The sequence below is a fragment of the Dama dama genome, chromosome 15 (assembly GCF_033118175.1).
Source record: "Dama dama isolate Ldn47 chromosome 15, ASM3311817v1, whole genome shotgun sequence".
Taxonomy (NCBI): Eukaryota; Metazoa; Chordata; class Mammalia; order Artiodactyla; family Cervidae; genus Dama; species Dama dama.
In genome coordinates, this window is record NC_083695.1 from 59,802,254 (window position 1) to 59,817,061 (window position 14,808).

Genomic DNA, 14,808 nt, shown 5'->3' on the forward strand with positions numbered 1-14,808 from the left:
TAATAAGTCATTAGCAAAAAAACATAAAGTGAGAAATGTGCATTAAAATGATGTATAGTAACATAACCACATTTATTTAAGAGTGTATTCCAATATCAAAGGGCAAAGTTCAACAATGCAAAACCATATTTACTTTTTGCACCAAGCCTGGAGAATCCCAGGGATGGCAGGGCCTGGTGGGCTGCCGTCTACGGGGTCCACACAGAGTTGGACATGACTGAAGCGACTTGGCAGCAGCAGCAGCAATAATAAAAACCAAATGGATACTCGAAGGACTAAATGAGAAAGAGAAAGTAGGGACAGAATGTAAACAAAATCTGTCAAGAAATTTGACTGTAAAGGAAAGAAAGAGATAATTATAAGGAGCATGTCAAATGAACTTTTAAAAAATATTTATGTATGTATTTTGCCAATGCTGGGTCTTTGTTGTTGTGCTTTCTCTCATTGTATATATGGACTTTCTCTCATTGCAGCAAGTGGGGGCCGCTCTCTAGTTGTGGTGCATGGGCTTCTTACTGCAGGGGCTTCCCTTGTTGCCGAGCATGGGCTCTAGGCACACGGGCTCAGTCGTTGTGGTGCTTGGGCTTGGTTGTTCCGTGGCATGTGGGATCCTCCCAGACCAGGAATCTAACTGGTGTCCCCGGCATTGCAAAGTGGATCTGCAACCATTGGACCACCAGGGAAGCCCAAAAATGAACTTTTAAAAAAGCAAATAAATGGGAAAGTTGAAGCTGGATTAATATCTTAATCCAATTAAGACTTATAAATTCAGAAACTACATATTTACATTAACTGGAACACATTCCTGTATTCAACTTCATTATTTCAAGTTGCATGTTGGGTAACATTTATCTGTAAAGAATCAGTGCTGTATTATCTGCATAATGTTTTTATCTGTTGTGGCTAATAAATGCTTTTATTTTAGGGAAGATGTAGAAAAAGCTAAGTCATCAGGAGATTGGAAAACAGTATATGATTTTTATCTTACAACATTTGATTCTTTTCCAGAACTAAGTGCTGCATTTAAGGTAATAACACGTAAAGCACATTTTTCACTTTTTAAATTTTCCCCCAAAAAAGACACTGAATTTACCTCTTTTTCTAGCCAATATTGGCTTAAGCAGCTACTTAAGCAAATATAAATATGTATTAATTCTGAAATTATAGATATCACAATAATTACTTAAGTGATATCTTAAAAATTGTTTTTATTTGTACTAATGTAATACTTGAGATGGTTAGATAACCTCACTGACTCTATGGAAATAAATTTGAGCAAACTCCAGGAGATAGCGGAGAACAGGGAAGCCTGGCAGTCCATGGGATCACAAAGAGTCAAACATGACTTAGCGAATAACAACGTTTGACTCCATTCTTTCAGTTTTTAAAAAAGAAATTATTAAAATAATCCTTATGTATTTATTTTCCTTTTTAGCAATTTAGCCGTAGCAGTTCTTTTATATCATCATACTAAGACTATTATAAATTATGAAGGAAGTTATGATTCAGATATTACTTAGAATAGTTCTTAAAATGTTATATACATTTAGTTCTTTAATTGAATTTTCAGAAAGATGCCTCTGCCTCATTTAATACTATTGAAGACTCTGGGATTAATGCTAAATTTGTGAATGCTGTATATGACGCCTTACTTAATACTGTAAGTATCATTTATGAACACATGCAAATCATACAGTTATTTGAGTCTAATACTGTACTTTGAAATCAGTCACACAAATGTTGTAAAACTCACCTTGTAACATAATTACATAAGAAACTTTTTTGGTAAATTTAGTTGAAATTCTCAGAAAGTTAGATTATTTTTTAATTCTTATATTTTTCTAATTAAAAGGTTTTTCGAATTCTGTAAGAAAAATTTTTTATCTTGTTTTTTTTAACATAATTTGGTCGTACTTTATAATGAAGTGTGGACTTAACTGCTAATTATAACATATAAATATGTACAAAATGTATGCCATCATTGCCCATTATACAGAGTGAAGTAAGCCAGAAAGATAAAGAACATTACAGCATACTAACACATATATATGGAATTTAGAAAGATGGTAATGATAACCCTACATGCAAAACAGAAAAAGAGACACAGAAATACAGAACAGACTTTTGAACTCTGTGGGAGAAGGTGAGGGTGGGATGTTTCGAAAGAACAGCATGTATGTTATCTATAGTGAAACAGATCACCAGCCCAGGTGGGATGCATGAGACAAGTGCTCAGGCCTGGTGCACTGGGAAGACCCAGAGGAATCGGGTGGAGAGGGAGGTGGGAGGGGGAATCGGGATGGGGAATGCGTGTAACTCCATGGCTGGTTCGTGTCAATGTATGACATAACCCACTGAAATGTTGTGAAGTAATTAGCCTCCAACTAATAAAAAATAAATAAATAAAATTAAATTTAAAAAAAAAAACATGCTATTCTTCAGTTTGTGTTCATGATTTAATCCTGTCAATCCAGAGACAGTGAAATTATTTTTCTTTTTCTGTTTTTCACTGTCACATAAAACTGACGGTAATCATCAAACAGCCACCTCGTGTGTTTGTGCAGGTTGTGCAGTGCACATCCCAGGGAGCATTTTCACTGTAATCTTTCAGAAGTGAAATTGAGACCACCATGAGTGGCAGTAATCAGTCATCAAGTCCAGTTTTAACCACTGAAACAGATCTGCAAATATAAGTAACATATAAAAGTCACCTAAATATCTAATCCTAATTATTTCATGATTTTCTTTTGCCTACAGCCTCAAGACATTCAGAAGACAGTATTAAAGGGAATCATTAACAGCCTGTTACAAGACTGGAAAGGGTAATTGTGGCCAATATTGTAGTTGTGGCTCCTCAGTATAGATGGTTAATCTGTGCACCTCATCCAATTATGCACCACATTAATGTATATGTGTGTGTTTTACTCAGAAAAGATTTTAGTTGATACAGTAAAAACATAAAATGAAATTGTAAGCCATTTATAACAAAGCTTTTTAACTCGAGACTTATGACTTAGTAGGAGGATCCACATGTGAGCCTCAGAGGATCTGTGAATTGTTTAAAACTGTATATAATATTTGTTGTGTAGATGAGTGGTTAAATCAGTAACCTAGAATGAAATAATATGAGCATTAAATTTATCCTTGGGCTTCCGGGTAGCAGAGTAGACATCTCCTTATTTCTAATATAAGGAAACATAAATTTAGCCACTAAAATATTTTTTTTCTGGAACTAAATATTGAATTGTTATATAAAGAATGACGAACAATGTAATTGATAGTATTTGGAATATGCAGAACACAAAAATACAGTTTTAGAAGTACATATTTAAATTGATATTACTTAAATAACATAGTAAATAATAGCTGCTCTTAAAGCCAAGCAATGCCATTAAATTATAACTTAAATATTTATATTAAGCCCAGTTTGAAAATACCAAACCACAGTTCTTAAATATGTTAAATATACCCTATATATTTTAACAACATTGTTCCAATTTTCAAAGAAATTTGTGGTTTTTATAGAACATTGAGAAAAGGCAGAATAGTATTAAAAAAGTAAAAATGTGCAGTTTTTTTCTAGTTGTCTTTTAAAAACAATTGAAATCATATTATATTTTGCATGTGATTTTTATCTTAATATTTTCCTAGTTTATCATTCTAGTAATACTTCTGCATTTTCCTTGAATTTTATGTTTCTGGTTGAATATATAATGCCTCATTGGAGATAGGAAGAAAAATTAGAATGTTAAAAGAATGCTTAGGAGAGTGAGGAAGTCCAGTGGTCTGAAACTGCAGGACCTTAGTCCCCTCTGAGCACCCTCCCACAGCTTTCTAACCCCTGCTCCTCAAATATGTACCTGAGACAGATTAAAATAATTTGATGCAACTTACTTATTAAAGGATCATGTGGTCTCTATCCCCAAAATTTTGTTTTATTTTGGACTTATAGTAACAACAACAAGATTTATAGCTTATTGATTGTTTACTATGGGCTAATCACCTTTCAAATGATTTTACATGTATTTCTTATATTGAATCTTCACTGCAATCCTGTGAAATAGGTAATAGGATTATTTTCACTTCACACTTGAGGAAATTAATTTACAGAGAAGTAAATTGCCTAGGTTAACACAATAAGTGCCTTAGTCATAATTAGAACCCAGACTGTCTGGCAAAAGAGCCTATGATCTTAACCGCCATTTCTGTACCCAAAGCTGTACACTGTACTAAAATACTAGTGCATAGGACAGAAAGATGGAAATTTTAATGGTACAGCTATAAAATGGAAAAAAAAAAAAAGAGGACTCTTAAAACCAGGAATTTTAATAGTTATGAATTGCTTTTATCTTATTAAAATATTTTCAAATATAATTTCTAAAATAAAATAGTAGTCCCAATGAAAAAATAATCTGAAAATTATGTAGACTACTATAGAAAGAAATAGTTTAGATTTTATTTAAAACCAAATAATTTAAATCATTATTCAGTCAGATAATTCTTCCATAGAGGAATAGTACTACTAATTTTAAAATTATATATGTAATATACATTCAAACATATAAATTTCAAAATTTAATACACATGTCATTTATTTATATTTCAGATGATTTGGCTTTACATTTATAAAGGGCATCTAGTACACTTTGGGCAATGATTTATGTTTATGTTTTCAGATTTAAGTCTAGGTTTATGTTTTCAGATTTAAGTCTAGCTTTCATCAAGTCAATTCTCACAGAAACACTGATAATTTTTGTTAGATGGTGTAAGATTAAGCATCTCTCATCAGTTACACTTCTTTCTTTTTCAGTCCACGAACAAAAGATGATCTTAGAGCATATTTTATACTTTTACAGGTAAGAAAGCAAGAACTTAGTTGAAATTGTATAATTCATATTTCAATCTGTACATGTGAAAGTAAAATGACACCAAGTACTAAGTATTATTTTGAGCAGCATTTCTGATACTTTTTAGATTATAATTACTTTTAATCAGAGAATTAAAGCTATAACAAACAGTGGGAAGCTAAATTATATCCAGATTTAATATTTTAGTTTAGTTCTTACCTTCCTGCTGTTGGATTCCGGAACAAACAATAGAAGCACTTCTTCCTCCTCCAGGCAACTTCCTGTCTTGTAACTAGTTTTTTAAGGGGGCTTCAGAACTCTTTTTTGTTTCCCAATTAGTAGGTTTCTAACTTTTCAGTAAATATTTAAGCTAGAATTCTAATGGAAAAGTCAAAGTGGTTGTTTATGTTTGCTGAAGCAAAGATGATGAACTTTTTCCACTCAAGAGATACAGATTCATTGATATAAATAAATAAATAAGGTCCAAACAAATGAAAAGTAATTTTAACTTTTATAATTTTTTGAGAAGTATGTTATTCCCATAGCTAGCGTACTATATTTGTATTATTCTTTACAGTTTACCAAAGATAGTTGTATAGGTTATTATCTCATTTAAAGATAAAAAAAATTATGTTAAATAAGGTATAATGTTTAACTTAATATTATGTCCAAAAAAAAATATGGAAGATATGGGTAGAAGGAGGAGGAGAGAGGAAAAAAGAAAAAGAAGAAAAAGTGGGGGGAAATAAGGGGAAATAGATAAAAGGCAGTTGAGAGATGTAAAGCGAGGAAGGGGAGGTAAAAAGGTAAGAAGAGAAAGACAAAACTGGGGGGGAAAGAAAGGAAATATATGTGAAGATAGTAAAAGCTAGAAAGTGACAGCATGCAACTCACATTTTTAGGAAAGTGTATTTGGTCCTCATTAAGTTCTACTCTTAAGAGCTATCACTTGATGAGATTATCAGCTGGGGTCACTTCCTCATTTTGAACCATCCTGACCATAAGTCAGTTTTGAAAAACATATGGTGCTCTTTTCTTTTTTACAATTTCAGTTTATTGTTCAATAACACTTATTTTTACCATCAAGTTCTGAAATGTACATTGTGAGTTTTAGATTTTGGAAATGTAACTAGAGTTTGTGCTTGGTTTACAAGCTCTCCTTTAACATTTAAAAGTTCTCAGGAGCTGTTAGGTGGTTCTCCCCTGTTCTTTGTGAAATGTGCAAATAACTCTTTTCACATTGCAAAAGTTTCATTACCAGCTTTTATTTTTCTAGCATTCTCTGTCCCCCCCCCCCCCCGCCCTTTTTTAAATCAAGAAAGAACCAGGTTTTTGCTTAATTGGAAAGGAGTGATTTCCCTCCAATTATACTAGGCAGTGAGCTAGGTGCTTTATGTTATCTTTTTGTTTCTTTTTTTTAGTACTCAAAACAACCTCCAAGATAGATATTATCATTCCCATTTTCTAGATGAAGAAGTTGAGCATCAAAGTTTAAGGAACATTCTTAAGGGTTTATGGTAGTAAGTGGTAGAATTAGTCCTCAGATCTAAATCTTTCTTAATTCAAAGCCACTGGACCATTGTGGAAATGGAAGTCTCTGTTAATTAAATAATGAAACAAATAGATTCTTATTTTAAAGGATTTCATCTAGTATTTCATAATCTCAAATTTAGTTTTCTGAATTTGCCACTTAGCTCATTAAGCTTAGTGTCTTTCCTTTTACATGTTAACACAATTTTAACACAATTATCTTTAATATCTTTTTCAGAATCCTCAATTTAATAACACATCTACATATGTCATCTATGCCCACTTGCTACGACAGACAGCCAGCTTAGTGGAAGCTGACCATCATTTCCTAGCTCACTGGTTTAAAAAGTAAATTACTCTCTGATATTAAGAACTTTTAAGTTTATAATAACATTAAATGTTTTCAGGTCTTTAGAAATGATACTTATAATTTACAGTGCTTCAGAAGCCAATTACAAGTGTATTATTTAGTACTATGTAGAGGATACATTAAAGATCTGTTTTGTGTGTAAGTAACCATTTCGCTTGTACCAGCTGTTGTTGAGATTTCTGTCCACTGCTTTTGCATTTTATATAGCACATTCCTATCATTGAACATACTAGCCATCAATATCAATTTATAAAAGTACAGTGTTTTTTCACAGTACTGTACTTACATTAACAATTACTTTTCCCCATGACTAATACAAGCTAAAGAAGCTAAATCATCCCCAAATTAATTTTAAATACAGTCAGTTCTGATTATTAGCAATAGTTAACATTCTATAAAGCTACTGTGAGTACTGAATTGGTGAATAGTAAACCATTATTCCCACTCAAGAGGGTTAGATTCCTACGAGCCTTTGCTCACAACATTTCCATCAGCATATCAGTACATAGCCTTACTTTATCTGTGTTTCATTTTAAAGCCACCTTATTTGATAAAATCATTATTTTATTAACATTCAGCTCACAGCCAACAAAAGGTGAAGAATCTGCCTGCAACGCAGGAAACCCAGACGCGATCCCTGGGTCGGGAAGATCTGCTGGAGAAGGGAATGACAACCCACTCCAGTATTCTTGCCTGGAAAATTCCATGGACCAAGGAGCCTGGCAGGCTACAGTCCATGGGGTCACAAAAAGTCAGTCACGACTGAGCAGCTAACACACCACCAACAGCATCATAACTCATGTCTGAGCAAAAGTTTATTGGACACAAGTACCTTCTCCATAAGGCACATCACATCCTTCTTAGGAACACTAGTCAGAACCTTAGAACTTTAGCACTAGAGTTAGGGGCAAAATCACAAATGAAAAGCATAAGAATTTGAAAAACATGACCCGAGTAGATTGCATAAAGAATACTTATTTGCAGTATGAGAGCTAAAACAAGGAGGCAGAACATCACCTTATTCAGCCTCAGCATAAGCAACTCCTGTTTTTTGCCACTCTTTGCACTGCCATGAAATGACCACAAAAGTGCCACGATTATTTATTTGGGGTTTAGAATTAAATAGTAGGAAATGGGTGAATTTGCAAATACAGAGTCTATGAATGAGGAGTGACTGAACACTAAAAGCCTTAAAAGTGAAATGTTTAATGCTAACTTTATAGTAATTTTGGTGTTTATTTCTTATTTAATTAAGAAATGATATTTGAGGTAAGATTTTGCATCTTTTCAAATTTGGGGCAATTAAAGAAATAGAATTTGGGGGAATAGCCTAAAATTTTATGCATAAAGGATGAACTTTGATCTCTAACAAACATATTGCCAAAATAGAAAATGTGAATTTTGATTGGAATTATTTCAAAATCTTTACCAGATTATCCCAGAAGAGGTTCAAACCATTGGTAGAGAGATTGCTGCAGTTTATTTCTTTACGCCTGTTTCCTGCAAAACCTGAAGAATTTCCACCTATATCAAAGTGTTCGTGGTGGATCCCATCAGCATCTAAAGTATTGGCTTTACTTAGTAGGTTTTATTATTCAATCATCTTTACTTTTCTTTTATTAAATATAAGGATATTTCCATAAGGACCTCAAAATACTATAGAGGCATTACGTACATCTTAAATCATTCCTTTGAGGAGGAGAGTTGTAGTAATGTATTTTCTATTTTGCTAATGGATTTCACAATTAATGTATAAGCATGAAAACGCTTTATGCATTTTATTGAGCAGAATTCTGTTTTATGGCTGTCAACTGCGTATGACCTCCTAAGTAGTGGTTCCTAAGAATACCCGAACTTATATTCATTCCTGAGTATGCCATTTGCTTACTCCCTTTACTATACTGTTATAATCCTCACCATTCAAGTTTTCTTTTAAAGCAAGTAATTATTGGCTGCATTTTGACCTTAATTTTAAAACTACCTTCTTCATTCAGCACCTCAATTGCTTAAAAGAGAAATTTCTAGATAAAGGCTTTCTGGTGGGCATTAAAATATTCCTCCTACTAGAATGAATCATGTACATATTGGGAAAGATCATTATGTTAGAATTATCTTTACAGATACTGCGAACAATTTGGTTCACCCTCCCCTTATTCCTTATACTGATTTCTATAATTCTACATTGGATCACATTGACCTCATGGAAGAATACCACACCTGGCAGAGCTTTGGAAACTCTCACAGGTATGATCAAAAGTTCATTTGGTTATTCACCTGAATAAAATACTATTCAAAATAATGACTGGCTTTTAAGTTTGTGTAAGTAAATTTACATATACACATACCTTAACATATAAACTTTTAAATATATTTTAGATATCCAGCCTTGAAATCATTATATCATTATATTTCCTAAAGCATCTTCTTTTTCTATTTCATCTGAATTTATGTTTATGTTAATATGATTTTTGTTTGGTTAGTAACATCTTTTTAAGAAGGGAAAAGTTCTTAGTATGCAGTTTCTTATCAATTTTCTTATTCTGTGTGTCATCACCCAGCACAGAGGTCAACAAACTTTTTCTGGAAAGTACAGGATTATAAATGTGTCTGGCTCTTTGGGCTATGCAGTCTCTGGTCTACCATTCTAGCACAGAACAGCCTTAGTGAATATGTAACTGAAGGGGTGTGTCTGTGTTCCAGAGCTTTACTCACAAGCCTGAGTTGTCGGCCATGTTGGTCCCATGGACCATAGTATGCTGGTGCCCGATCTCCCACAGTGATCACACATGTGTACACATACACACGTGAATTCACTCCCTTTCTTCCTCTTCCTGTAGATGAAGTGTTTGTTCTTTATACATAGCATTAAAAAAATGGATGTTACAGAGAAAGGGCTTCACCAGAAACGGTTTGTTACATTAGTGTAATAGATTTTCAAAACACTTGGCCAAATTCTTCATTACCCTGCACCTTATAGTCACACTTACAGTTTGGATTAAACCAGCAAGACTATCCCAGACATAATTTATTCCCAAACTCTGAGTTGTCCTACAGAATGCATTATTCTAAGAGAGACTAACTGAGAGAGATGATATGGGTATAAGTAACCCCAAGCCCCAGAATTGGTTCAAGCTTCCAGGGACCCTTTCTACCAGAATTGACCTAAAACATAGACTAGAATCCTGGATATATCTCAGTCCACACCTGAACTGAGTAAGAATTCCACTTCTGGGGGACCTTGACCAGTCTGATGGATTTTTTCTTGTCAGAGTTTATTCTACAAAGATATTTTTTGTCCCACTTCAATGTATTTGTAGTGTTGTAGACAAAGCTACAATACAATGCCAGGAGTTACTGTGCATATTTCAGTGACATCTTTTAATGCAAAGCTCCTCTAAATACTATACTGTAACATTGGTGTACCAAGAATGAGTTACAGAGGTTTGATCCTATGATCCCTTCAGCCCTTGGGACCTAGAAGGGGATCAGAGCCCCAGGGCAAGTCACGTGTCTGGCCATGGCCAGCCTCTTGTGTTTATCTCAGTGTGACATACACATAGTGTCATTTGTCTATGTGCTATGACTAGGGAACGGCTGAGAACACTATTTTAAAGTACATGTTAGACCAGCATTATCCCACTAAGTTCATTGCACTTCTTTTTGTTTCCAAATTTTTAGTTGGCACTTTGTGATCCAAAATTATTACACATTAATACTGAACATTTTTCTTACTGCTTTCTAACAGTTTCATTCCAAGAGGAAAACCATTTCATTTTCAGGTTATTCCAGGTCTATCTCCTTTTTCCTCCTAATGCCTACATCGCAGTGTGACCAGAGGTCACACATGTGCTGCTCGACTGTCCTTGGATGTGTTCCAACTGCGGCTGATGGATTCATTACAGCCACTTATGTGGGAGTCTAGCTCCCAAAGGGTCATTGCTGCCTTACTAGTTCTGTCTGAATGCATCTTATCTGTGTGCTTTATGGCTCTTTTATATAACAGAGTGATCTCTGACCCAGGAAAGAAGTTATTTTCATAACTTTTGATCGTATGTTATGTGTTTACAAATACATACCATTTCATATTACTGCATCATTAAATAACAGTGCTAAAGCAACACTTTTCCTTTTATTTTATTGCTCTTAAATATGTTACTTTTCCTACCATAGTTCTTGCTAGATTTCTTCATTTCTGATGCATAAGCATTTCTGGTGCCTATGCATACTCATAGAGTAATGGATTCTCATATTAATTTCTGCACATGATTTTCTGTCCTAATCCTTCATCAGCACTTCTGCCTCCTGTTTCTGATGTTGGCCATATTTTTCCCAGGTAATGATGTACAAGTGGCTGCATAAACTGAGATTATTTGTATAAACAGTGTAAGCTGTCAGCACATGTTTCAGAACATTGGATGTAGCTTCCTCTAGGGAATAAAGCCACTGCACATCGGATAATGATATATAGGTCACAGGGCTGTGGGATTCAAAGAAATGATGCACATAAAATCATTTTGTGAATGGTAAAACACAGTACAAAAGTAATGGTTTAATATTGTTGGAAGCGGTACCTTAGATTCCCTTAGTATAATTTTGCTAAAAATACACCATTTTGCTTTTTCTGTTTTCACTTGTTGAGCAGGTTTTCCTTCTGTCAGTACCCATTCGTTATTTCTATAGCTGCAAAAAAAATCATTATTCAAAGAGACTCAGAACAACAGATGATAAGCATCGCAAGGGTAAGCCAGCTATGAAAACATTTATGCTGACTATAATCAATATATAGTAAATAATTTAACAAATAAGTTAAATGTCATGTGAATTGTTCTAGCATAATCAGGAAATGTCAAAAGTAAAATTCATATCATACACCCTCAAAAAGTACTTAAACCTATTCATGATACAGGGGAAAAAATACTCCTCATCAACTTCTCATTGTTTTATAAATATAGCAGGAAGGTTAAATGCCTCTCACAGATCCAAAGTAGTGGGAACTTGGACATCATTTTGTAGATACCATCCTCCAGGGTCACTAGCAAGGCATCAGTGAGAAAGAACTACAGTGAGGACAAGAAAAGGGGTGTCCTTGAGAGCAAACCGCTCAAACCACCAACATGTTCTCTAAATTTTATGAAAGTCAAATAGAAACAGCTGAAAAATTAGAAAATGTAGCAAAAAGTGTAGTCTCAGAAAACTGAAAAATATGTCCATAGATAGTGAAAGGTGTTTTATTGATTCTTAGGGAAGCAAAATGCCTGCAGGCCCATTGAGACAGGCAGCAGTCAGGCCAGATGAAGTTAGGCAGGATGAAGTTCATCTCTGGGACTGTCCTGTCCACTGCCTACCACGATTTCTGCATAACAGAGTAAAGTTATAGATGAAGTACATAATTACTTTGATTGTGCTTTTTTAAAAAAAAAAAATTAGAGCTCTAGACTATACACTTGAATACTCATATGTTTTTGAGTTTCTGCTTTTGCGACATGATTACTTAACAACTTTAAAACTTAGAGAGGTTGGCTATAGTCTTCTTAAAATAGAGACCCCAAGACAGACCTGTAGAGTAAAAGAAATGATTTCCATGTTTTGTTCAAGGATATAAAAAGAATTCTAAGGCATAAGTTATAATACTTCAAATACCATAAAAGTAAGAATTGTTGATTCTTCAGTAATTCACCAGAAGGTGAGTATTTTTTGCTGTCACAGAGCGGGACAAAAGATTTGAGTGACTAGTGACATCCCAGAGTCAGTTTACACTGAGTGTTGGAGTATTAGAAGAAATGGTATCGCCTCTGTGTACCAAAGGAGTAACATAGCCATATTACCCTCCTGAGAAGTAGATTTCAACAGGTATATTTAGCACCAGAATTATTAATCCTGGTAAGATATTGGCTCAAAGATTAGTCGATCTAGCTAGTCATTTTGATGATTAGCATTTATGCCACTTCATGTGCCTTTTTAGTTTTCTTTTTTTAAGCCTTGGGCTATGTTTTTTTATTTATAAGAAAAAAAAATCTAAAGAGCTAGAATTTTAAGTTCCTCTGAGCAGTTTTCTGCTGTGCCACTCACACTTAAGATTTTAAATACCTTCTGTTAAATTCCCTTTCATTTAAAAGGAGAGTGGCAACTATAGAATGTATCCTGGGCTGTCTTCCACAGAGCAAGGGCACAAATGAGTAGCAACTGAAGAGTCCAGTGGCGTTCTCAAGTTATGGGTGTTTCCCAGCATTTTAGCTTGTAAACTATGCCATACTATTTGGAATTAATGACTGGTGACTATTTTGACACAGGGTAACCTTATAGATAGTTAATATAAGCAAGAACTTATATAGTATAATTTAAAGTTGTGAAAGTGATTTCCCAGATTAAAAATAACTTCCTCATCAGTCTATGTGTAAAATTCTACCATCATTGGGTTATTTCTTTCATCTGAAGCACTTTCTATGCAGTATGAATTTCTGATGGGAGGAGTAGCCAGTAAGCTTTGTCTTCCATTAGCATCCTAGTTTAAATTTGTGTGTTGGATAATTTCCAGTGTGATGGCTTCCCAGGAGCTCAACTGGGAACAGAAGATAAGAAAGGGTTGGAAAAACAGGTCCATGACACTGCATACTATGCTAGGAATATAGATCTGTTTGAGCACAAAAGAGAGGGCCCAGAGAAGGGGAAAGGAAAAAAAAAAAAAACCTACTGCAAGCCTTTAGAATTGAATACTGGAGAGATGAAGAAGGGCTCTGAATTAGTGTATTATTATAATAATCTACAAAATCATGAAAGTAGCCTTACTATGTAGATTTGGGGTATTGAAATTTTACCTACTAAAGCAAATTGCTGCATGTATTTAAAATGTCAGAATGTTTATCTTTAATCTGCACAATAATTCATTTTCTTTGCTACCAAAGAGGATGAGGTAGTCTGAAAGTTTAGATAAATTAAATATATTACACAAGCATGTAGACTTTATATGATAAATGACATTCATATATTTCTTATACTTTTGTAAAACATCCCCTTATTTCCAACACCCAGGCATAAATATTGTTAACATTTTAGGGAATTTGCTTTTGATAGTCTTTACCTGTATTATCTTTAAGAGGCATCAGAGTTGAAACAATATTGTGTATACAATTTTGTTTCCTCGCTTTTTTTAGTTGTACATTCCTTAAACATTTTCCATGTTATTTACATGATTTTTATGACCATCATTTTTGATAACTGTATTATAATTCCACTAGACATTCATACTTAGTATATTTCTAAAGTTTTGCTTTTATAGATGATGCTGTGATGAATGTCACTGTGTAAAATATTTCCTCTGTTTAGTATTGGGACAAAGGATATGAACATTGTTAATGGTTTCTGAAATATGTTGAAAATTACTTTCTAGAAGTAGATTGTAGAGTAAATCCAGTATCTTAAAAAGCGTAAGCCAAGTTTATCATCAGACGTATGTACCTTGTTCCCAGTGTTCCTACTTTGTTTGTATTTATTAAACAGAAAACTTTGCTACGTAAGAGGTGAGACATACAGAAGCAGCAATGCAACATTCTTTTACTGTAGAAGTTAAATTATTTTGGGGTCCTCCATTTTGTATCCCATTCTGTTATCATTGTCCCAAAATGAAATAATAAGGCATTTTCATAAATCAAAATTTGCATAATTGAGTTTATGAAATTGTTTGTGTGAGAGATGGTAAAGAGAAGAATATAAGTGATTTTTACCTGTGTGTTTAAATGTTTTAATTGAGATTATAGTTCAAGTAAAACTGAAAATGTTTGCTTTCTTTTTCATTTAGCAAAGTCTGGTGGATAAAGTTTCTCGAAGACAGAGACCTGATATGAATATGTTATTTCTAAATATGAAAGTAAGGCGGACACATCTGGTTAGCGATTCTCTTGATGAGGTATAGATTATTTATTCCAGATTAGTATTAATTGATTAAAGCCCTAAATAATTTGATGATGTGGCTCATTACTAAAATCTTAGTAAGCTGTCTTTATTTCTGTATGCCAGTGGTGTGCTTTCTTATATTTTGATACAATGGTTAAAAACAGTTCTGTA

The 14,808-nt window shown here is 33.8% G+C and overlaps 1 protein-coding gene across 2 annotated transcripts in view; it reads left to right on the forward strand.

Annotated features, from left to right (window-relative positions):
• Window positions 1-14,808, forward strand: part of HECTD2 (HECT domain E3 ubiquitin protein ligase 2) — a 72,723-nt gene that overhangs the window by 40,779 nt on the left and 17,136 nt on the right. Inside the window, exons 4-12 of one of the 2 annotated variants that reach the window (XM_061162172.1) lie at window positions 926-1,028; window positions 1,571-1,660; window positions 2,758-2,822; window positions 4,811-4,856; window positions 6,616-6,725; window positions 8,180-8,328; window positions 8,868-8,991; window positions 11,390-11,486; window positions 14,543-14,650. In XM_061162172.1, coding sequence (XP_061018155.1) covers window positions 926-1,028; window positions 1,571-1,660; window positions 2,758-2,822; window positions 4,811-4,856; window positions 6,616-6,725; window positions 8,180-8,328; window positions 8,868-8,991; window positions 11,390-11,486; window positions 14,543-14,650 — 892 coding nt within the window. The remainder of the gene's footprint in view (window positions 1-925; window positions 1,029-1,570; window positions 1,661-2,757; window positions 2,823-4,810; window positions 4,857-6,615; window positions 6,726-8,179; window positions 8,329-8,867; window positions 8,992-11,389; window positions 11,487-14,542; window positions 14,651-14,808) is intronic. The other variant, XM_061162173.1, reaches the window with a different exon arrangement.